The sequence below is a fragment of the Zerene cesonia genome, chromosome 29 (genome assembly GCF_012273895.1).
Source record: "Zerene cesonia ecotype Mississippi chromosome 29, Zerene_cesonia_1.1, whole genome shotgun sequence".
Classification (NCBI taxonomy): Eukaryota; Metazoa; Arthropoda; class Insecta; order Lepidoptera; family Pieridae; genus Zerene; species Zerene cesonia.
The window spans coordinates 3,244,584-3,268,254 of NC_052130.1; the positions used below are offsets into that span (position 1 = coordinate 3,244,584).

The 23,671-nt window shown below is 32.7% G+C and overlaps 5 protein-coding genes across 6 annotated transcripts; 3 read left to right on the forward strand and 2 right to left on the reverse strand.

The window, feature by feature from the left end:
* Positions 1-1,032: 1,032 nt before the first annotated feature.
* LOC119837930 lies at positions 1,033-2,222 on the forward strand. 2 transcript variants are annotated; one of them, XM_038363724.1, is made up of 4 exons: positions 1,033-1,233; positions 1,315-1,420; positions 1,592-1,681; positions 1,801-2,222. In XM_038363724.1, exons 2-4 carry the CDS (start codon positions 1,316-1,318, stop codon positions 2,206-2,208), a joined length of 603 nt encoding a protein of 200 aa, XP_038219652.1. In that variant the 5' UTR covers positions 1,033-1,233; position 1,315; the 3' UTR covers positions 2,209-2,222. The 2 variants fall into 2 exon arrangements, with proteins under 2 accessions (XP_038219652.1, XP_038219651.1); XM_038363723.1 differs by having other exon boundaries at positions 1,036-1,243.
* Positions 2,207-4,434, reverse strand: LOC119837929 (glycerate kinase). The gene has a single exon (XM_038363722.1). It carries the CDS (start codon positions 3,672-3,674, stop codon positions 2,238-2,240), a length of 1,437 nt encoding a protein of 478 aa, XP_038219650.1. The 5' UTR covers positions 3,675-4,434; the 3' UTR covers positions 2,207-2,237.
* Positions 4,435-5,021: 587 nt separating this feature from the next.
* On the forward strand, positions 5,022-7,445 carry LOC119837777 (telomerase reverse transcriptase-like). Its single transcript, XM_038363529.1, has one exon. It carries the CDS (start codon positions 5,248-5,250, stop codon positions 7,375-7,377), a length of 2,130 nt encoding a protein of 709 aa, XP_038219457.1. The 5' UTR covers positions 5,022-5,247; the 3' UTR covers positions 7,378-7,445.
* Positions 7,446-7,682: 237 nt separating this feature from the next.
* On the reverse strand, positions 7,683-20,035 carry LOC119837776 (melanotransferrin). The gene is made up of 16 exons (XM_038363528.1): positions 19,874-20,035; positions 19,541-19,740; positions 19,220-19,342; positions 18,872-19,033; positions 18,000-18,133; positions 17,108-17,274; positions 16,129-16,273; positions 15,448-15,636; positions 14,634-14,736; positions 13,857-14,039; positions 11,567-11,737; positions 11,144-11,313; positions 10,648-10,791; positions 9,377-9,564; positions 8,888-9,047; positions 7,683-8,468 (listed from the first exon to the last, which is right to left on the reverse strand). Exons 1-16 carry the CDS (start codon positions 19,917-19,919, stop codon positions 8,198-8,200), a joined length of 2,556 nt encoding a protein of 851 aa, XP_038219456.1. The 5' UTR covers positions 19,920-20,035; the 3' UTR covers positions 7,683-8,197.
* An 862-nt stretch (positions 20,036-20,897) lies between these two features.
* On the forward strand, positions 20,898-23,084 carry LOC119837889 (cell growth-regulating nucleolar protein). The gene is made up of 3 exons (XM_038363673.1): positions 20,898-21,035; positions 21,157-21,312; positions 21,721-23,084. Exons 1-3 carry the CDS (start codon positions 21,007-21,009, stop codon positions 22,805-22,807), a joined length of 1,272 nt encoding a protein of 423 aa, XP_038219601.1. The 5' UTR covers positions 20,898-21,006; the 3' UTR covers positions 22,808-23,084.
* Positions 23,085-23,671: the final 587 nt, after the last annotated feature.

Below are 23,671 nucleotides of genomic sequence, written 5' to 3' on the forward strand. Positions count from 1 at the left end.
CTGAGAATATGAAGGCTTTTTAATTTTATTGTACAAATAATGTAAGCTACACTATTCCCGAGAGACATAGGCTATGTTTCATTAAAAAAAAAAATTAATTAATGTAACCCAAGGTGTAAAAAACAAAAAATGGAAATTTCAAATAACTATGCGTTGAAAAGGTACTGGAGGTGTTTAATTTTTTGGAGAAAGTCTTAATTTTTTGTTCAAATCTTATTTTATTATATTAGCATGTCCGTGCGAAGCCGGGATGGGCTACTAGTACCTAATATCTATTTAGGTACTGGTAGCCCATGCCATATATATTACATGAATTATTAAAGTAGCATAGCATCGATATAATATGTATCAGAACATTTGTATATTGGTATTTCATGTAATTTGTCCTATGTTTTGTTTCTCCTCGGTCACATCATTAGAAAGAGACAATCTACCGCCGGAATCCTTCTCACTCGGATCAGTTTTTTGCCATTGTGCACAGCCTAGTTAGTACTATAAGTTCTTTTATATGAATGAAATGAAATGAAATGACAGACTAGCTAGTTCTTTGTTACACAGAAGCGAATAGTGCGCATATTACACTTCATTAAATTAAAAGAAAGGCTTATAAATTTAGAAATAAGAGATTAGAGGTTTCTGATCATAATGTCTTAAATCATATAATGGGTATTATCAGTGATTGAGGAGGAGCTAACGACAAATAAAGTGTAAGCGCATAAGCGCTTAATGCACTCAGTCCAATCAAAGTGTTTCCATTGATTTATAATTACTATGAGTTACTATAATTGGGCTATAAACCTACCTAACCTTAGTTTATAGGGCGATGGTCATTGATAATGCACTATGTCCATAGTCATGTTATTGTTTCTTTCACTCGAAATTAAAACAAATGTTATCAATAGCTAATACAATTAATAATACGGAGTAACTACTAACTAGAACGTACTACGTAACTATTTTTTTGTCTATGGTCAATACACTGGGAAGTGTGACATGTCTCACATGTCTGTCTTAATGACAATGACATATCGCATATGACATAACATAACCTCAACAGCAGTGTTTAATGTTTTGACTTTTGTATTATGAAATCACTACAATAATTTGTCGAATCAATTGATATTGTCTTTAACGAATAGAGTAAAATGAATGAAATTAGGTCTAACTTTTTATTTAAAATAGCTTCGTTAGTGTCACAGCCAGTTGAAAATGGAGTCAACGATATTTTGAAAAGTTATTACTTGTATGTAAATCAAAGTATTTTATTATGTGTTCAAATTATTGCTATATATTTATACATATTTTTGATTCTAGGATGCGCTGTCCAGAATTTATCTCCAACTCTGACCCTAGCAGCAGTTTAAGCAAACTTCGATGTTCCCATTGCTGCTTAGAATGGAAAAGAAAAACAAAGTGTAGGGTGTGTTCATTTTATCTTTTACAACAGAGAATTACAATATTATTATTCCCAATTAATTTACAAATTTATGTAAAGTATTAACAGAATTTACAGACATTCAAATATTTTTAGAAAGTCAAATAATATGTAAATATGATATTTATAAAACAACAATTTCAATGTTGGTTACAGATTAAATCCAAACTAAGCAAAAAACAGAAGCAAAGGATAAAAGCAAGCACTGATCCAAAGAAAAAAAATCTTCTTAATTGTGATCAACTGGTGCGTATGATATCACTTTACTTTATCACATTATATAAAATACAGTTTTCTTTTTATCTAACTATGCAAAGTAAGAATAATGACATTATTTATGTATTTAACTTAAAAATTGTTTTCAGGAAAAGATATGTTCATTTTGTGGACATGTTACTTCAATAGTCATCCCAAAATTTAATAGAAAGTATACAATTAAAAAACAGGAAGTTGGTGAAAAAGTGGAAAAGCAATTGCCGCCAGATAAAAAGCTTCCAATTAAAAAGCAGAAAGTAGGTTCAACAAAAAGGAAAGACGTCTTAGGCAATACAAAGACATTAAATGTTTACAGTAGTACTTCAGACATATTTTCTTTGAAACATGACAATAATAAACTTCAACCATCCATTAAACATGAAACAATTAAAAACAACAAAAAGAAAAAAGATAAATTTGCTGGATTATGCCAGCAAGCTGTTTTAGCATCTGCTAAAATAAAACAAGCAAAGGACAAAAACAATAAACTTAATTTATTTTTAAAACCATCTGTATAACAAATATAAATATATATGATATATACAAATTATTGCTTTTTTATAAGAATTAAATGGATATCCATAACATTTGTGTTTGTGTGCCCTGTGATAACATGTAATTCTCTATTTTTGAATTGTTTATAAAATGTATAAGAGTCATTGTTTTTTAAGTAGGTACCAACATCTAGATTTTGTTGTTTAGCATCTGTGACTAAATTAATATATGCTATTGCCCCTGCAGCATCTGTGGGCCCATCAATACCATCTGTGCCGGCACTTAAGAAAAATACATCAGCGTCTAGGTTACACTTATTGTTGTGTAATAATAATGAAAATTCCAAAGCCAATTGTTGATTTCTTCCACCTATACCTGATCCGTGAACTTCCACAGTTGTTTCCCCACCAAGTATGAGGCAGATGCCTTCATTAAAATTAAGGGCATCTAGCTGAACTGCATTATCATATGTCACAGGTAAATTGATTGTGTCAAGTCCAGTCTTCAGAGATTGGAAATCTATTTTCTTATTCATAAAATCACAGAACAGTGTAGTCATATTAAGATATTCCTTAGCCACATGTTTTACATTCCCTGTTATTGTATGTGAAAGTTCTAAGCTAATATAGCCTAAATTCTTTGCTTGTAATTTTGCTGATTCTATACTTAATTTGTTTGAACCAATAATATAATTGTGTACTTTATTATGTGGAAAAGTAGGACTATCTTCATCTGTTTCTAAAACCTGTCTAATAGAGACAGGAAGTTCGTCATATAAATTATATTTATGTATGACATCCAGAGCTGCTGTTATTGGGTCCTCATTTTCCACAGTAGGCCCACTTGCAATAAGATCTAGGGGATCATTTACAATATCTGATAATATTAAAGTTGCAACTTGAGCTGGTTGAGCTTGTCTCGCTAACTGCCCCCCTTTCATATCTGATATCCTTTTTCTGACAGTATTTAATTCTTTAATATCCGCACCTGCATAAGCTAACTTTTTTGTTAATTTGGTTTTCTCTTCTAAAGTAATTGGTTTCTTAGGCAATGGGAGCAGAGCTGATCCGCCACCAGATATTAATACTAAGAGGAAATCATTTTCGGTGAGACTTGTGACCAGAGTTTTTATTTGTATGCTTGCATATTCTGCTTCTTTGTCTGGTAAATTATTTTTAGCACCCTCCAAATATGTTAGAAGTGTTTTACTAGTATCAATATTTTTACTGCCAACTGGTATGCTGATAATACCACTTTTTATTTTAGTCCCAAATATTTTTTCCACTTCTAAAGCCATATTTTTTACAGCTTTTCCAGCTCCCACTACATACAAATTTTTATTTTTCAACGGATAGTTGTAGCTAAAAATTTTAAGTTGTTCTGTGGCTAAATTGTAATTTATAGCTTTCCTAATGAAGTTTTCGGGTAGAACCGGTGTGATGCTGCTATGAAATATTTTAAGCACATGTTCAAATGTACATTTAGCCATAGCTATGTGGAGTATTATTAAATATAATTTTTAAAAATAATGATAATAAAATATTGTAAGAAAAAGAAAAAATTTATTTGCGTATATTCGAATGAGAGTGAGATAAATTAAATCAAGCCAATTATGATCAACAGTGATCATTAAATTACAATATTTCTTATTTACAATAAAGTTACGATTGCTTAAAAAAATACAACCTAACCTTACATCTCAGTTATTATATTTATGCCTTACATAACTGATGATAACTACATACTTGGTAATTGGTATTTGGAATACATATCAGTTAAACTGCTTTATCTATGTATCAGTTTTTAGATTAATAGGTGATTTTAGTGAACTTTTTGGTTTATTGTAAATTAATAATTATGTTATGTAAAACATGGCTTAATATTAAAAGTGAATATAAAAACAATTGAAATTACGCTTTTGTAAATTCAAAATGATTTGTAATTTGTAAAATCAAAAACCCAAATTAGATAAGAGTTGCCACCTTATTTTCTTAAAAATGGCAACTCGCTACTTTAAAAAGTGCTTAAAATTAACAAAAGCGTGCGATCAAGAATAATGTGCTTGTGAATCCCCCGTGGCAGTACCACTAGAACGCTATAAAGGGCAAGTTTATTTGGTTCAATAATAGTTCTGTAATATCCTCCGAGTATTTTGACTGGATAACTTCAGTGGCTGAGCTCAACGCTCAACAAATTATAAAATCAGTCTTCATCATCATCATCATCATCAGCCATATATGTTTCTACTGCTGGGACACAGGCCTTCTATGAGGATTCAGGCTATAATCCACCACGCTGCTCAAGTGCGGGTTGACAGATGTTACATGTCATCGAACTTTTGATTCTTGGACATGGCGGTTTCCTCACGATGTTTTCCTTCATCGTTTGTCCAGTGGTGATGGTACGCAGATAAATTGAAAATCAATTTATTTCTTGCACTGGTCTGGAACCACGACTTATCAATTTCAAATCCGAGGTCCTCACCACTGAACCACCACTGCTCTAAATCAGTCTTATTTAGAAATAATGTTATAAATACAACATTATGTTAAAAATACGAAATAGAGCCAAATTGCTCTTTTGGCGCTAAAGAGTTTAAAAGCGGTTTTTAAAACAGCTAGATTCTGTCCGAAAAAGGCTATGGTGGCAACACAGGCAGGTACTTAATAATCATAGAATCAAAGTACATAATATGATAATTAATTAATATTTATGTTTTATTGCCAAAATTATCTGTTATATCAGAACTCAAAAGTCTTCCTTTTTGCTTTAAAATCTGAGTTACGAACACTAATTATTAAATTTTATTTTTTCAGATAATAGGCTAAAAGGTTTAGAATACGTATCACTTAATACATATCGAATAATTGATTTTTCCATACGGAAATGAGGAGCATGTTATATTCCTTAAAATGGAACGTACTTACCCCATCCGCATCACATAAACACAAACATTGAACATGTCTGAACAAGTCGCCGCAAAATTTGAAATTTGAATCATAGTGGCTAGAAAAGTGATTTCACTGAATATTTTATATTACACATATCACGATACTGTTGATATGGTTGATTCGGTTTGTTTTTCTTACCATTTTTTAAATAAACAAAATGTTAGATCGTTTAGTAATATTTTTTGTTTAAAAATATTAAAAACTGAAAATCATGAAAAGTTTCTGCATACAATTTTTCAAGACGACTATTCGGTACGTAATTTACCACAGGATATACGGCATATATTATCATGTTTGAGGATTAATATAAAAAATAATTGTGGTGGAGATTTTAAAATCTTTTCAAATATAAACACAAGCGTCAAGGTCTTAAAACCTGTTGATAAGAAGGAAATATTAAATGAATCTACGCTGATTATGATAAAAATAATGCCCAAAATGTTTTTCGGAAACAACCATAACTTAAAAATATTCAAAAGGTGCATTAAAAGAATAATTTATAGTATGAGAAAGGAACATATATTTTTTAGAAATCTCCTTTCTACTTGGGATTTCACGGCTGATATGTGGAAAAATTTAGATGTTTTAGAATCCGAATCTCGATATATCTTAGAAACTATTTTAATGTGGGTATTTAAAAATATTTTGTCTGCAATAATATCTTTAAATTTTTATGTTACTACAAGTAAAGTAGATTCAGACGAAAACAAGCTCCATTATTTTTGGAACAGTCAATGGCAAAGATTTTATGATAAGGAACTATTAATTATGAGAATAAATAATATAATAAGGAAGTATGAACCGTATTGTTTAGGAAAAAAGGTAAAAAGAAAATATATTTTGCAACAGCGAATTCGTATAAAGCACATAAGTAAAGAAATACCTAAACTTCATCTCGTACTAAAATCTAACAATGATTTTAGGCCGATTGTGCGATACAAAAACGGACTTCTGAATACCGCTGAAAAACATAAAGTGAAAGAAAGACTTGCTTTTCTAAAAATATTACTCGGAAAACAAAGTGAAAAGCTAGAATTGCAATTTGCTGCGCTTCACTCGTCCTGGGTGAAAAATAATAAACCTAAATTGTATTTTGTGAAAACCGACCTAAGTAATGCTTTTGGATCGATAAATAAAGCAATGCTTCAAAAGATACTCACTGAAAAGTTTATGCTGTTTCAACAATCGGATTATCCTTTACACATTAAGAATAAGTTTGCACTACAATATAAAGAAATAGTAGAAGAGCTTAAGAAGCCATTGCTGATTCGTGCTGGATCAACAGTATATGAGTGGAAAGCTGGATTGGTCCAAGGATATAAATATTCGCCAGCGTTATCCGAGCTATATTACTCGTACATGGATAAATTAATTTTCTCCGATCATTTGAAGCCGTCGGAAAATCAATTAAAATTGTTTATTAGAGTCGTCGATGACTACCTTTACATCACCGACAACATTGATGATGCGTATAGTTTCTTAAAGTCGTTATCCAAATATAGAAATGTTAATTATAGTAAAACTGCCGTAAATTTCGTATATCCAGAGATAAAAATGTGTGAGGAGATAAATTTTCTGGGATATACGTATAATACAAACAATTTAAATGTCAACAGAGCCAGTAATATTTATACTGGTCAGATGTGCTATAAAATAACTTTTTCGTCTGCAATTGAAAATACGGGAAAATTTCTAGAAAATAGAATCGGTCAATCCGGAATTCCGTTAAACAATCACATCTTCAATTTAAAGCACAATGACGAAGAAACAATATGGCATATAATTTTTACGTCATTTTGCGTATCAGCAAACAAGTTTTGTACAATATTATCCATACTATGTAACGAGAGAGACATGTTAAAATATTTGTCACTTTACAAGAAAATTACTGTAAAATTATGTAATACAATGATAGAAGTGTTATTGAAAAATAAATCGAACGACTACCTTTTTGTATATTGTATAAATCATTTTCGCTATTTATCATTTAAAGCTTTGATGTTGTGTGCGAAAAAGACTCCGAAATGTTATTTGCTCATTCCTCATATAGATGTGGAATTATCGAAAACAAATTGTATTTTTGGAAAGTGGAGAGAGCATGCGTGTCGTATAAGCAATTCTGGTGAGATTGTTCGTTCCGCTGTCAAAGAAGTGTGTAGACGACCAGACCTCAGAAAAATTATGAAATCCTTTGACGATTTACCTGCTGGCTTTCAGTGTTATAAAAATATATTTGTATAGCGTAAACTTATCTTTCATGAGTTGTATACATTGGCATAAAGCTTTTAAGAAATAAAACTGGAAACTGTTTAAAATTGTTTTATTCACGAAACAGAATAATTATTTATATATAGGTAAAACAAACCCCTTAAGGAATTATTTAAAATGGACGGATTAAATCTATTCTACAAACATACATATATGTTTATTACATACTAAATATCAGGCACTTATCATTGGATGGATTCAAGTATATTCTAAACTTAATTAAAATAAAAAACACAGTACTTCTTACAAAATAAACAAAATATAATAAAAAGAGATTCAAAATATTTGTTGTACGATACTTCTTCTAAGTACCATAAATAGTACATCCTTATACTTTATAAATTTAAAGAAATATATAGAAAATAAAATGAATCTATTAGATTTCATTCACACATAAACAATCTAAAAGGTAAAATTATGTGCGTAAAAACACACAACTTTTAGGTATAATTGGACGGACATTAATTTAAGAAATATTCCTATTCTTACAAACTAAAAAAAAAAATACATTAATTTGGACAGAAACTGATGAAATGTGCACTTTTTGCATCAATACAATTCTAAAGCTATAATATGAATACAATTCAAAGTAAAATGAGGGCCAAAATATTCCAGCTTTTCAAGTATAGTATTAAATTTAAGATTGAGACTTTACTTTAAGGTATCTATAATACATAGAAAAATCTTTAAAATGTAATTGTATGAAAAAAAAAAATTAATTACATTTTTGTAAATAATTCAGCCAATATTGATGTACTGAAGTAGCCTTTATAGTATATTCCCCCGTTTATAATCATCTCACCAAAGCGAGCACAGATAACGCAAACACAACGGCATAACCATAGACGCGTTGTCTATGCGCGTGCGACAAAAAGTCGGGGTCAGACGCGATATAGTAGGAGGCTTGTGGCGCGTCACACGAGACGATCCGTGCCGCGCGCGGCAGCGACTTGCCCGCGATTATTTCCGCGGAACGTTGCGAGTGTGGGAGGGGCTTTAGACGGACCGCTGCGTCGCTGAAGATTAAATCGGCATATGGCGGTTGCGAGTAGAACATGCTGAAGCTGGAATTTTGATAAATAGTTTATTGTGAAATGTATAGATAACATTCAATATGGAAAATTGCCTTTGTAGACGTGTAGATGTGTAAATATATAAAAGTAACTATAACAGACAAGGCCTTTTTATTTCAATAGGAATTACAAATGTATTATCTAGTGGTTTTTGATATTGGAGGATACAGAATCCCCAAAAAACACAATTACCAATAAATACAAATTTAAACATTTTTGAACAATATAGAATTTTAAAGTTACAAACGATTATAAACCTTATCTATGATTGTCAGTTGGAATTCCTCTAGAAACAAATAAATGATTCCTTAAATGCAATTTAATTAAGACAAAATTACATCTGAAATTCCTTCACCATTGAAAACAAACAAAAAATTCAAAAATGGCCTTTGAAAATGAACCAAACTCACCTAAAGTCATCATTAACCGTGGCGCCGTAGAACTGCTGGGCGTACAGCATGAGATTCGAGAAGGTGTCCAACTCGGTGTGATTGGCGCGACCCATGAGCACCGAACCCGGCACTTTGCCCAGGTTACAGTCCTTGTACTCGTGCACTTTGGCTCGGGTGCCTGCAATTGGGAGAATCTATTTGTTAATATTGCTTTTTTGATGTTTTAGCTGATATACCTTTTAATTTAATTAACTATTACACCTGTTGTGTTTACCGTTTAGAGGTGTGCATTCAAATTTTACTTAATTGCCATATTTACACAATGTAATATTTTTAATTCAACCTGTTGTTGAACCTCAAATAAATAAATAAATAAATATTGATGAAATGTTTTGATGCTACATAGGACCCATATTGCTTGATCTTTTTAAAACCAAATAAAAATGAAATATGTCCGTTGAAAGTGAAAATCGAGTGCACGCGAGTCGATTACACACAAGAGCCTACCGTCGGGGCACAGCAGCTGCAGGTCGTCGGGCAGCAGGTCGCGCGCCCACCAGTCGCGGCGGCGGCCGGCCGACACCTCGTGCGGCGCGCTGTGCCGCACGAAGGCCGCGTGCCCGCCGCCCTCCACCATGCAGCGCAGCGCGCCCGCGTGCCCGTAGTACGGCTCGCTCGCGTCGCGCCGGCACCGCCTGCGTGCGACTCACACGCGTCAACGTTGCGTACACACACACACACACACACACACACACACACACACACGCGCGCGCGCGCGTCAATGTTGCGTACTCACATACACATACACAAGTTGAAGTCGCGCAAGTGTCTGCCCACACCACACTCTTACCTACATCTCTATACTCTTACATACACACAAATTGCAAGCGACCGCTTGAACACATAACAGCAAGTGTGCCACTCACACACAGACACACAAACATAAAACACCATCACTTATACGCATGTATCTGCCTACATCAGTCATAAATGCATGTGCGAAAAGTGAGTATTTAAAAAACGTATATTGTTGAACCCGCTGCTGTCAGGCATCACAACACACACACATACACACACACATCCGCTCGCACTTTCACATATAATTACAGCGAATACTGTGCTATCTATGTACAGCTCGGTCATTCCTATTACACGTACGTACAAACACGTCTATGTAAGAACATAGGCCTATCATACGCCACACAACATACATAAACAGACATCTCACATACAGTAAATATCTACAAATAATATAGTACAACCACAATACAAAATTTCACATGAAATATCTAAAAGTACTTTTGTACAATCAAAGCCCAGTTATTTGCTATTCATAAAAATTTATCATTAATAAAGCATTTAAATGTGATAAAACGAAACATTTAAAATCACAGCACAATTTCTTCAACCATGCTATTGTACGCTAATCAACTGGATTATTAAAACATAATCAAATACTTAAATTAGTTTAATTATTTCACAAAAAATAAAGAACAATACATACCATAACATATGTTTTTAAATTTATAAAATTTATAACAATGTCTCATTTTAGTATGGACAATAAGTGAATGAGGAATCTACATTAATATTATAAAGAGGAAGAATTTGTATTTTTGTTTGTTTGTTTGTTTGTAATGGATAAACTGGCGGACCGATTTTAAAAAATTCTTTCACCATATATATGTACCACGGGCAAACTGCTAGTATTTAATAAAAGAAAAAAATAATTATAAAAACGATCCAAAAAAAATCTCAGACAAAGAGCAACAACTCACCGGAACGACGCACCGTGGCACAGGTGGCACAAGTTGTCGTGCGGCACGGTACCCGAATCCACGTACTCCGTGCTCAGCGAGCCGGGCGCGCACGACTTGGCGAAGTACTGCGCCGCCGCGTGCGCGCCGTCGCACCCGTACGGTCTGACGCGAGAAAAAGAGATTTATTGCCAAAAATATACTAATTATTTTTTTAGAAGAAACAAAAAAACCGCCTTCAAATTGTCAGAAATAGACCAAATTTAAATGGGTTGACATGAGAGGTAAAGGCTTTCAAACAAATAAAAAGAAAAACGGTTCACTCAGTGCAAACACATAACAACCTAAAAAATAGACTCAAACATAGATAAAGTCGAATTTATGACTTCCACTTTTTTAAAGCTCGCAGAAAATAGAAAAGGGAAATAAATCTACAGTTCATTATAAATATATATTAAAATCATCACCAATGTTATTGAGAGAACAATGAAATTTGAGTTAAAAATATTATGCTCACCTGATCCACCCATTAGACATCAAATACGCGAGCGGGTATATCCAGCCGGCGGCCATCCCAATGCCCGTGTGACACGTGTTCTTGCCTCTGAGATACGTCAGATCCGTGTCCGGATCCTGCTCCTTGGCCACCGCGACCGCGTAGTACCAGCTGTCGCCGCTTGAATAGACCTGCGTTAGAAAGAATAATATCCATAAGTGTAGATCTATATTGTATCCATAATGTATTTGTAATGCAATGTCCGCTGTGACATCAGCGATCGCGTTCTAAATTCAAAAATTTAAAAAGTACACCATATCCTCTTGCATGAACGGCCAGTCGGTGATAGCACGCCGCGTGTAGCACATCGGCCGTATTTAGAAGCGCTTCATCCGCGTTAACGTCGGCGATCCCGTTCTAAATTCAAAAATTTAAAAACCTAACCTCTTGCATGAACGGCACCAGTCGGTGCTGGTACGCCGCGTGAAGCATGTCTGCCGCGTCCAGCAGCGCCATGTCGGCCGTGCCCTCGGCGATGGCGCGCTCGCAGTGCCGCGCCGAGTGTGCTCTCCAGCACACGAGCACTGGCGAGAGGAACGCCGCCTTTAGCGCCACCTGGCGGTTATATGGTGGATATTACGTTAATACTGGAACGTTATCGCAATATGCATTGAGAATTTTTTTAAGAATAGAAAAAATTTGATCACGAGGCGGTATTCGAACCCGCGTTTTTTGCCCCAACCGTAGCAACGCCTAACCTCACAGCCAGCTGTAATATTCTAAGTTTGGCATTCCCGCCTCGTGATTTTTATCTATTCTTCAAAAATTTCTCATTTATAAAGCATTACAATGCTATAACACTAAAAATTAACAATATGCTTTTGCACAAAAAATATCCATATCTATAAATATCATACCATATATCATAAATGTGAATGGAGTGACCTAATTCATAAACAAGTTTTAGTATAATAATAGTTAATACATGGAAAATATTATGCATGTTCTCATTTTCTACTGACTAGTGTGGATCTTTTTGTTTGATAGGAAATAGTTGTTATTCGGTCCCATTTTAGAAACTGCAGTGGTACCCCCGGACCTTGGTGACCCTTTTGTACAAAAGAATTATTTATAAATTATTTGTTGTATGTAATTAATATTTTTAAGTTGAAACATTTAGTTCAAATTATGAAGGTGGCTAAATTATTGTATAATGGAAAGAATCAATATTTATAAAGGAAACTAAGTATGTGTGATGGGGAGGAAAAAATTCGAAGCATACAAACAAAAGCAAGGAGTATCTACTTAAGCGTGTATAAGCCAAAATAAATTTAAGCACTGATACACACATACACTTATTACACAGAATAAAACTTTAGTATTCATACTTACGAATTAAATAACATATTATAATATAATTAAATATCTTTACTAATATTATAACTGTAAATGGGTATGTTTAGTCTTTCTTTTACATCGCAAGAGAGCTACTTTATGAAAGGATTTTTGAGTCTATAAATAGTTAGTAGAACAGTTAGTAATTTCGAAACATCTCATTCACTTGGAAATTTCCTAATTAACAAGGCGGACGAAGCAGCATGCAACGCTAGTATAAGAAAAAGATTTAAACGTTTTAATTTGGAAGATCTTCATTCTTCAATCGCCAATACGCAGGTCGTTCTAAGACCCCTGAAACCTCTCCAGTATCGAAGTGAGATAATTGCGTAATAAGTCATTTCGATAATGGCGAAGTCAGCGGCCTACTATGGAGCGACGTCTTCTCGTACTGAAGCAGTCGTTTTATATGTTTTAAATATTACATTATAGGTTATATAAATAATTTATAACATAGACATATTAAATAAATGTTAATAAACTTATATTGAATAAAAATCATACATACATTGTACATCATTAAATACTGAATACATTACATACTATAAACCTGATACAAGCTATACATTCCATATAAACTTACACAAGTATAATGATAAGTTATCAACAATATATTAGAATCATGTTTGATTGGTGTCACCAGTACATTGAAAATACTTGAAACATACTATGTTTTCGATCAGCAAGACCTTTGTACACAAAAATACACATTTTTTCTACAAAACAAAATAAAATTTCATTTTATTCCCTTTTATATCCTACATAGTAATGTACCTCTATTCAGTAGCATATAAGAACAAAACGGGTCTTTTTTTGTGTGATACTGTTGCATATAACAAATATATAATTTAAATAGATCAGGGTCAGAAATAATCATATAAGTCCAATATCCCAGCGCTACCAGAAGTCATAGCCATTGTACCTTATTCGTGAAAATCAAAATGTTCATTACAAAATACATGAAGTTGGTAATGTCTTCTATCTTGATCACCTGTTTCTTTTTTTAGCGACAATTTCTCAATTTCATTATCATAAGACACTTCGAATGTCTATAACAGACACAACAACAAAAATAATTAGTAAAATCGATCCAACAGTTTCCACGTGATCCTGTTTTAATTTTGGTATCCAATTTTAATTATATATAAAGAGAGAGAGAGAGAGATAGAGACAGAAAGAGGAGACAGATCCAAGTTCCAAGACAGATACAGATACATTTCCAAGTTGTCTGGTATAGATCACTTGTTAGTGATAAGACCGCCTCTTGTAAATAATTCTATATGCTGTGTTTCACAATTTTTTTGGTGAACGTTAAAGAATTATTATTATATCCACGTACCCTCATTTTGACACACTTCTCCATCTCCGGGTCGCTGGTGACGCAGAGGACAGCCCGCTTGACGGGGCAGTCCCGGATGCCGACGACGGCCTTCTCCGCCTGCTCGCCCACGTACTTGTTGTTCAGTATGTGCTGGGCCGCTTGCTCCTCTTCTTTGAGCACGCGGAAACTTACTGTTGCGTCCTGAAAAATATTTCAGATGTATTTTTAGATTTACATAGACGCCGTCATATAAAGAATATGATATGATATAATTTATCTATGAATTCTATGATTTGTTATTTGTATAAACTCCAACATCAATTTATTCAATTAGATTTTTTATACAAGCACTTTTGAATCGTCACAACACAGTTTTAAGATTTAACACCAGTTCGAAAAGCAGTTTCTACAGGCAACCAGAAACTCTGTAGTTGCTAATTTAATGTCAATTTTACATTTTAATTCTAAATAATATGTAATATGTAAATAATGATGAAGCCAAAGAACTGTACTGTGGTTCTTAAGCGACGACATTCCATGCAATTTCATCTTTCATATATTCATTAATGCTATATAGTAGGTTAGTGTGTGTAATAATAATTAAAACCTAAAAAATAATTTACTTAATATCATTTTAATATCTTAATCAGTTTTTTTCCATCTATATTATACAAATATACCAGCAATTTAAATGTCTAGTTAAAAAAAATTAAATTAACAATATTAAGCTTATGATTTTACAATATCTTATATATAATAATAGTTTTTTTTATATCAATTAAAATACTGTCTCACCTGCACTAATAAATCTGTAGTACCCTCTGATTGAAAAAGTTTAAATGGTAATTCAATTGGCTGTCCACGTCCGTCTACTCTGGGCTTGTATGGTGATATTGTACTGAAAAAATGTGGCTAATATTAACATGTAAGGTCTTAAGAAAAGTAGGGTCAGTTGAGACGCTGTTCTGTTGTAACGCCGCGTTCAATGAAGCAATGCGAAATATCTAGTTTCTTTTTTCAATTTCGCGCTCTTTTTATCGACCAATAGCGTGCTTTTACAAGTTAATGCGTGAGTTGTCTTTATTAAGTTAGTTGGCTACAGGCAATTAACTTCAAAAAATTTCTATACATATACGTCACAGAAAGTCGTTTTAGTTTCACTTTTTATAATTCAAAAACGGCTGAACCGATTTAATTGATCTTTGGTACTGATCTGATGATATTGATGAGAATGAACCTAGGATAGTTTTTATCCCGGAAATCGAATGTACTTCGGTCAAAGCCATGGGTGGAAAGCTACTGTTAAATAAATATTAGTTGAAATCTTTTTTCTTCACAATATCTTACATTGCATAACTGCACTAACAGCTCTGTCATTAGTCAAATAATTGAAGCAATTTCTAATCCTTCTAAGTTACACTGATTTCTACCTGACACTAAATACATAATAACGAAAATCAGAATTTTTTTGTGAAAAATTCAGCCACTTAATAAGATCAAAAAGTGTTTAACTGTAATCTTCATACATTTTTCAGATTAAACTTCCATTTAAACATTACTGACTTGACTTTGCAAAATATAGAACATATGCTACTTTTCTAATGTTTACCTGTCCTCATCAGATTGTCTATTAAATTGATTTCGCCTCATCTGATCGAAATACCGCGCTTGTTCCGTTGTCGACGAAAGCCAATTTCCATACGCGTCTTGTTGGTACGCATCAGATCTATTCGACATTTTGTTCATTGTATTCGGTTCACCGTACAGTTCAACAATCTTCATTATTAAGTTTTGGTACCTGTTAACAGACATTTTCGGTTGTATTTATCAAGACACTATATGCAAAATTAAATTCAGTTTGTAATCAATTTGCTGTTCTTAAATTTTGACCCATGAATATTTCTTATTCATATGGATGCTATTAGTTGTAGATGACTATAACCCTACAGTTTTCTGTTAGTGTTACACTGAAAAAAATACACAATATTCTTTTCATTAACTAACTTATAGAAATTATCAACATTTAAGCGAGTATTTCAAATCATTGTTATTCATTATAATGTTAGTTTTGAAAATATTTACGCAGACTTTAAACAATGTAATATTTAACAAGAGTAGGTATGTGTCACATAGAAATAAAAATAACACATATTCCAGACTACTCATCACATCTCCGTGTTTCCTTGTAATATAATGTTAATGTCCATCTAGTTCATTTCCTATAGAAGTAGTATTTACTACTAGTAGTTATGTAAATGCGTGGTTTATGCACATTTTAATCTATACATACTTAGTCCTCTGTGCAGAGCTGGCAACACTAGATGTAAGCACAGCATCAGCCGGCACCCGGCCCCAATTACACGTCTCCCAGCTAGTGACCGCTGCGCGAGATCCATCGCGACATATTAATTCGAAGTCTGATTCTGTTACACCGCCTGTTTGATAACAATATTTCTTTATTTATGTGCCAATGAAAGAAAGGGTATTGACTGTGTTTTTAACTGTTTCAGTGTAGCCAATGTATATTCAATGGGATAAAAGTTTAATTACATTAAATGTAATGATATAATAATGTAAGTATTATAAAAGTACATCTTATGATAAGTATAAATTATATAGATAAAGGCTTTTAGCTTGTCCTATTTTTTTATTAATGAAAGTAATTTTAAGTAGCGGTAGCTTTGAAGAATATCATAAAATTGTGTGTATTTGTTGTAAGTTATTCAATTCTTAAGAAAATATTTTTTTTTACTATTTAATTAGATTCCATTGCTTGAATTATTTGATCAATGGCAGTGCTGTTAGTGCAGTTATATAATCATTAAATGTAAGTAATTGTGAAGAGGAGAGATTTAAAGTAACACTTGCGCCCCGCGGTTTCTCCCGCGTAAATCCGTATCTCGTAGGAATTTCGGGATAAAAAGTTGCCTACATGTTATTCCAGTTGTCCAGCTATCTACATACCAAATTTCATTGCAATCGGTTCAGTAGTTTTTGCGTGAAAGAGCAACAAACACACACACATCCTTACAAACTTTCGCATTTATAATATTAGTAGGATAGGATAGTAGGATTTATAAATATAAGGTAACATTTATTAATTATTTTTGCTTGTTCACTACAAAGTAATCAGTGCACCTCATAAAATTATTTCACCATTAGCAAGTCTTTATCGAATAACATAGGCTTATAGTTATTTATCTCAGACAAAACTGATACAAATGGGAAGTGATAAAATATACCAGAACAAGGTTTAACTTTATACTCACCCAATATCTTGTGCGACAGCAAAGCGTGTTGTATGGTGGTGTCTCGGACAAAAGCAATCTCTCCGGCGCCGTTACTGACTAAGCATTTGAGTGCTCCTTCGTACCCTGCGTATGGATCGGCTAATGTGCAACGAACTCCTGCACCTCCTATGCACAGCTTGCAAAGCCTGCAAGCAATGTAAAGATGAAGAGTATGTTTTTGAGAAATTTTGAAAGAATAGAAAAAATTTGATCACGAGGCGGGATTAGAACCCGCGTTTTTTGCCAATCCGAAGCAATCCCGCCTCGTGATAAAATTTTTTCTATTTTCTCAAAATTTCTCATTTATAAAGCATTTCAATGCTACAAAACTAAATATAAGTTTATTTTTGAAATGAAAACATTCTTATATGTTGATTTTTTATTTATGTGTTTTTTTTTCTCCAACGCACTTACAATCAGGCGACCTACCACTTCCATAGCCGATGATGACATAAAAAAACAGTAATGGATAGGAAATGACGGTCAATTTACCTGATCGGAAATGACAATGTATCCGAAGTTGGAGCATGTTTACTTAGAAAATACCGATTCACATTTGCAAATATGATTGTTGAATTGTCCTATATAAAATCATGTACGATGTGGGTTACACTATGAGGCATAGCTAGTTAAAAATATATACTAGAAATAGGGAAAATTATGAAGTGTTTATTGTTATGTATGGCATAACTGCTTCACATTGATATTAATTCAGTTATTTTGTTAGGTAAGCATACGTTGGAACAAAAAATTTACTCTAATATGCAACATCATGGAAATTTACACAGTCTTATGTTTGGAAATGATAAAATATAGACACACGTACGACTAACGTTTAATAACTTAATATAAAAATCTAATAGGTACTTACTGGTCAGGATTATCTCCAATAGGGTTATACATATCTTTAAGTGAATTAGGAGCACAAGATTCGCCGAAGAATTCAACGGCAGATTTCACGTGATTATTGCAATCTGTTATTTTTAAACCACCTTCTCTTATAAGCTGAAAGAGAAATTTAATTGTATTCACTGTTCCTTTAACTACTTTACTCAAGTTAATGGAGAATATATATTTCAATGAATATGAATAAATGGGTTCAATGAATAGAGCCAAAGGGGTAGGGATTGAATTTCACCTGTTGCCCATTTACTATAGTGGCTTAACATAACACAGTGGTGTTTTAGTCCGTATTGGTATCTATACAAGATTTCCCTACCAGAAAAAGAAGGTTTAAGGAACGGAACAGTCTTTTTACAACTGTTGTTTTATATTGTTATGATTATAGAGTTGCCTCTTTATGTATAGTGAATAGTCTAATATCTGCAAGAATAAATGTTTGTTATCTACTAACTAACCACAGAAACTATTGTATTTATTTAACAAATTTTTTCACCACTTAATATGTACATGATCTTTGGGTGCTATATTAAAGATTACATGATTTACTAATTTAAATTTGCTGGAATATAACTTTTTAAACAGTGACATAGACAAAACTTATAGCAGAATCTTTAAACGTTACATATTAAATTTTAATGATAACCAAAAGGTTTTAAAAACAATAGATCCTGAACTACCTGTCTCTGTCCTTTTATGACTTACAAATTCCGAAATAAAACTTACTTTTTTACCAATACTCTATAAAATGACAGTGATTCTTTAATAATTAGCAAATTTCTTTTAAATAAAGAGAGAATTTATAATTAAAATTAATTCCACATATTCTATTTATGTACTTACCACATGTATGGGCATCACCCAACCAGCCAACGAACCAACACCAGGGAAGCAAGCTCTGGCCCCTCGGAGACCAGAGAGTCCACTACCAGGTTGGACATGTGGTAAAGCACCCTTCTTTACCACTGCAACTGCATATTGATAAGGTTCACCAGCACCATAGAGCTGTAGATATTGAATTTCATGTTTAACAGTTATTTCATATTTACTGTGATAAGTTTGTTGGATATTTGACGGTTTGTAAATTTGTTATTAAAATTTCTATTGTGTTATACATATATATATAAAACTGAAAGTAAGATAATAAAATCTTTCACAACTTTAAAATGTAATCAAATAATTTAAACAAACCTCTTGTAATAGTGGCACAAGTGAATGATATCTTCCAGCTACATACACTTCACCTGCGTCTAATGCGAGAAGAGAAGCATCACCCTGATCCACCCATGTCATACATTCCTCTGCATCAAATGCCTGAAATATGTGTATTTGTATATTAAGTATATAGTCTACAAATTAACTAAAGTTGAGCTATTCGCTATAATTAACGTCAATAAAAACGCGAAAGAAGCGCGAATAAGGAGATTCTACTGTATTGCACACATACATATCGAAATAATAACCTCAATTTTTTTAAGTATTTGTAAAAGGTCATAGAGAAAAGACACTTACCCTTTTGCATTTTATTTCAATGAAATCTTTCCCAAACAAACCCTTGTCCTGCAACACCGCGTTCGCTAGTTTCTCGCATTTCATTTGTTCGGGTATAGATGTTGTACACCAAGTGACAATGTCCCTGCCCTCAACTTTTTCATCTCTGTGTATACCATTTGAAATACTTTCGCTACCATAATAACTACTTCTTACGGTTGCTGAAAAACAAATATGAAACCGTTTAGTTCCATTTAACAACTATTTCAACGTTCTATAGGTCATTTCAATTTGAAGCCAGAGCAAAGTTATTCCAGGGCCAAAAATCCAACAGGTCATCAACTATAGACTTACCAATGAATAGTGACGATACAATTATATGCAGTGCCCACATTTTCATATTTTTTAAATAAACATTTTGTTTATTAAAGCTCAATTTTTTAACTTTCTGTGGACACACCCGAAATACTGAATTGTCAATACTCAATCGTTTAAAGCCGCTTTGTTGCTGTGATCAATCTGTCAAACAAAATCAATTCACCAATGAGAATCACGAATTTGGTGTCATTTGTCAATAAATCTGCGTTCAAATATTCGTATAGAGCGTCAAAGTATTGATCTAGATAAAAAACGGCTAATGCGCTGTACGCGTAGTCCTTACCATTTGATAAAACGGTTACTCTAAATTCCGTTTTTGCCTTTATTGTAGGTTTTTCTGTAATATTTATTTTTAATTGAACAACCATCAGAACTTGCTATCATTGAATTTTAGATTTTGTTAAGGTTTTATAACGAGACATTTTTACCAAATTAGTGGATTACTAAATCTTCAATGTTCATCCGTCGGTCCTCAGTCTATATATCATGATACTTGATAGTTAGATAGTTGATATTGTCAGAGATGTGTTACTGTTGCCACTGCAACAATAAATAATAAAAAATCAAGGATAGCGTGATCATAAATTAGTTGAAGTGACCAATTGTTTTTCAGTTATTCTTTTTAAGTAACCTTTAAGTGTTGCGAGACCGAATGAATACATAAAAAGTTCAAAATTGATAATTATATTAAGAATGTTGAACTTCTCTCTTTTTATTCTTATTTTCTATTATATATTAAAGGGATTCAATGTAGATAATGGCAAAATCCGTTGTAACAACGTCACAAGTAAATCAAGAACATCAATATACCTTGTACTAAAACCAAGAGTGGCCCTTTTATGCCGATTATAAAGATACCTAATAAAGGAAGAACCGAGATCCCTTTCTCGTATCTAGGTATAAATATCTTTTAATTAATCATCTAGTAAATATCTGCTTCATCTTTGTGTATGAGTAAAAAATTAAAAGATTTATGCGTTTTGTTCTAGTTCTTTCCGTGTTTTTATTCGCTAGCACATTTCTAGTAGGTTCATTGAATAAACAGGACTTCGGACAAGTGACAACTGACAGTTGACAATTCTGAAAGGACTATCGACAGGCGACAGCACATGTGTTTATTTCATTCCAGAAAAATATTGTGAGTTCCTAAAATTTAATACAATTAGTAATTATTATGTGCGTTAGCTGGAATGTCTAATATTGTAATAAACCTATATATTGCATGAAATAAAACAAGTCAATCTTTTTAAAATTTTCAGATTACTTTTGAAAAATTGCAATAAAAATATGGTTGTGTTTACTTGCGGCCACTGCGGAGAATCTGTTCAAAAACCGAAAGTTGAGAAACATTATTTGACAAAATGCAGAAACAAGAACCCGAACTTATCGTGTATGGACTGTTTTAAGGATTTCCTGTGAGTATGAAAATTCTTTCAAACATGTTTGTGTTTTTAATTTCGGTTGTAGATAAAATTAGCGTTGAACAAGTGTGATACATTGTTAATTTTGTTTTCATGATGCTTGTTTGAATCTGTATTTCAATTATTTTCTTAATTTTTTAATTCGAACTTGTAAGCTATGCTGGCTTTTTATTTTTAATGAAATAAATGTTGAGCTCATCTATGCATTAACACAAGTAGCCTATGTTACTTTCCTATGTCCTCACTATCTCCAGACACAAAGATCACAAATCACTTGGTTGCAATATGAAAGAAGATAATAAAAAAAATAAATGCTAGTAAGGATTCTGCTTATGTTTTGTGATAAACTAATAGTATTAATAAAAACATGTTTCAATTTAACCGTTTTTTGTATGCTTACAGGGGAAATGATTATGAGTCGCACATAAAATGTATAACTGAAGAGGAGCGTTATTCAGGGAAAGGTTTTCAAGCCAAAGAAAAGAAAGGTGAGAAGAAGCAAAATGCTTGGGTGGAAATGTTGCAGGCTGTGCTTGATGAACAGAAGGATGCATCCAAAAATGTTTTGCGCATAATTGAGACTATCAGTAAACATAACAATACTCCTAGAAAGAAGCCCAAATTTATCAACTTTGTTAAAAATGTTTGTGGACATAAAACAAACCCGAAGGACATAGATGCAGCTTGGGACCTTATTTCTGTAAAACTAGCAGAATTATCTAAATTGAATTCACAAAATCAGAACCAAATAAAAAAAGAAAATGACTCCAAAACTAATGGAACTGATGATTCTTCTAAAACAACTGCCAAGACAGAGAATGGTCATGATGATATTAAAACAGAAAATGGAAAAGTTGATGAAGATGAAGAAAATAATGCAGAAGAATTAAATGAAGATGTTAAAGAACCGGTGAAATTATCTAAGAAACAAAGAAAAGAAGAGAAAAAACGACAAAAATATGAAGCAGAGCTTCTAAGTGCTGAAGCACCAACTGCAGATGATGCAGAAGATGATGGTGAATCAAAGAAGAAAGGCAAAAAGAACAAAAACAAGACAGAAAAAGTAAATGACGAAAATGTACCTCTCGATGGTAAAAATAAGATTAAAAAGCGTAAAAGGCAAGATACTGTGACAAATCCAGAAGTTGTTGAGAATGGAGTAATGACTAAAGAGAGTAAGAAAAAAATAAAGACTGAAGAAGAGGCTGAAGAAAGTATTTGTCTTCATGACCAGAATGTTGCTAAAAGTGAGGAAACAGAAGAAAGAAAAAATGGTAAATTCAATTGGCATGAAGTTATAATATCTGTTCTACAGAAGAAAGGCAATGAGTTGCCATTCAAAAGGCTACAAAAGAAGGTCTTGGGTGAATATTCTGAATACACTGGTGATGAGGTTGATGATAGAATTGCTGATAAGTTTATAAAGAAATTGAAGAGTGCTCCAAATGTGAGGGTTGATAAAAACAGGGTTATGCTAATTGAAGATTAGAAGGACTTTTAATAAAGATTTTCTTTGAACATATAAAGTAAAAAAAAAACATCCTGCACTGCCATAGAGGGAATAATTATTATATTATTTGTCTATTGACCACCCTTAATACAGATGAATGCAATAACAATGTAGGAAATCCAGAATAATAATGAATTCAGTTTACTTGCTGTATTCTATACTTGATATTTCCTACATACAGTGTATATTTTTTGCAACCATCTCCTGTTTCGTAAATGGTGCAACTTTTAAACACAAAATAAATGATTATATAATTATAAATCTTTTTATTATCATCAATTATTTTGGATATAATTAATTCTGTCTATCTGTCTCTTCTTCACACCTAAGACACTGAACCGATTTGGATGAAATTTTGGTATAGAACCGGAACCGGCAATGAACCGTTTTTATAAAAATAACCCCAAGGCGAGACGGGTGAAGCCGCGGGCAGGAAGCTAGTTAAATTTGAAATTGAATTTCGTCATCTAAAATAATCTTCAAAATTGTGTTTAAAAAAGCAATTCAAATGATTACCAGTGATTGTATACAAAATGCTATTGTGAAATATGTATTCAATGGCAATATGTTATAAATTAAAATTAATTGTCTAGTCGCAATTAAGTTCATAATTGTGCTTTTGTGTTCAATGTATATTGAATGTGGCGTAATGTTTTTGTAACGTTAAATTGGTTAATGAAAATAATTTTAAATGAGAGTTTGGCAGTACTATTTTCTATGCATGAAATAAAAACAATAAATTAAAATAATAATCAACTTCAACTAAAAGTGAAGAATAAATGAATATAGTATTTTCTTGTGTTTGATTTTACGCGAGTATTATACATTAGACATTAAAAACTT

Excerpts from the sequence above, each read along its gene's own strand:
- LOC119837930 (XM_038363723.1), top strand. The coding sequence starts at position 1,146 with ATGAATGAAATTAGGTCTAACTTTTTATTTAAAATAGCTTCGTTAGTG. Across the intron at positions 1,421-1,591 it reads AAAGAAAAACAAAGTGTAGG|ATTAAATCCAAACTAAGCAA; the intron begins GTGTGTTCATTT and ends TGTTGGTTACAG. Across the intron at positions 1,682-1,800 it reads TTCTTAATTGTGATCAACTG|GAAAAGATATGTTCATTTTG; the intron begins GTGCGTATGATA and ends AATTGTTTTCAG.
- LOC119837929 (XM_038363722.1), bottom strand. The coding sequence starts at position 3,674 with ATGGCTAAATGTACATTTGAACATGTGCTTAAAATATTTCATAGCAGC.
- LOC119837777 (XM_038363529.1), top strand. The coding sequence starts at position 5,248 with ATGGTTGATTCGGTTTGTTTTTCTTACCATTTTTTAAATAAACAAAAT.
- LOC119837776 (XM_038363528.1), bottom strand. The coding sequence starts at position 19,919 with ATGAAAATGTGGGCACTGCATATAATTGTATCGTCACTATTCATTG. Across the intron at positions 11,314-11,566 it reads TGGTGCCGTTCATGCAAGAG|GTCTATTCAAGCGGCGACAG; the intron begins GTTAGGTTTTTA and ends TTTCTAACGCAG. Across the intron at positions 8,469-8,887 it reads ACGGTTAATGATGACTTTAG|CTTCAGCATGTTCTACTCGC; the intron begins GTGAGTTTGGTT and ends TCAAAATTCCAG.
- LOC119837889 (XM_038363673.1), top strand. The coding sequence starts at position 21,007 with ATGTGTTTATTTCATTCCAGAAAAATATT. Across the intron at positions 21,036-21,156 it reads TTTCATTCCAGAAAAATATT|ATTACTTTTGAAAAATTGCA; the intron begins GTGAGTTCCTAA and ends TAAAATTTTCAG. Across the intron at positions 21,313-21,720 it reads GACTGTTTTAAGGATTTCCT|GGGAAATGATTATGAGTCGC; the intron begins GTGAGTATGAAA and ends GTATGCTTACAG.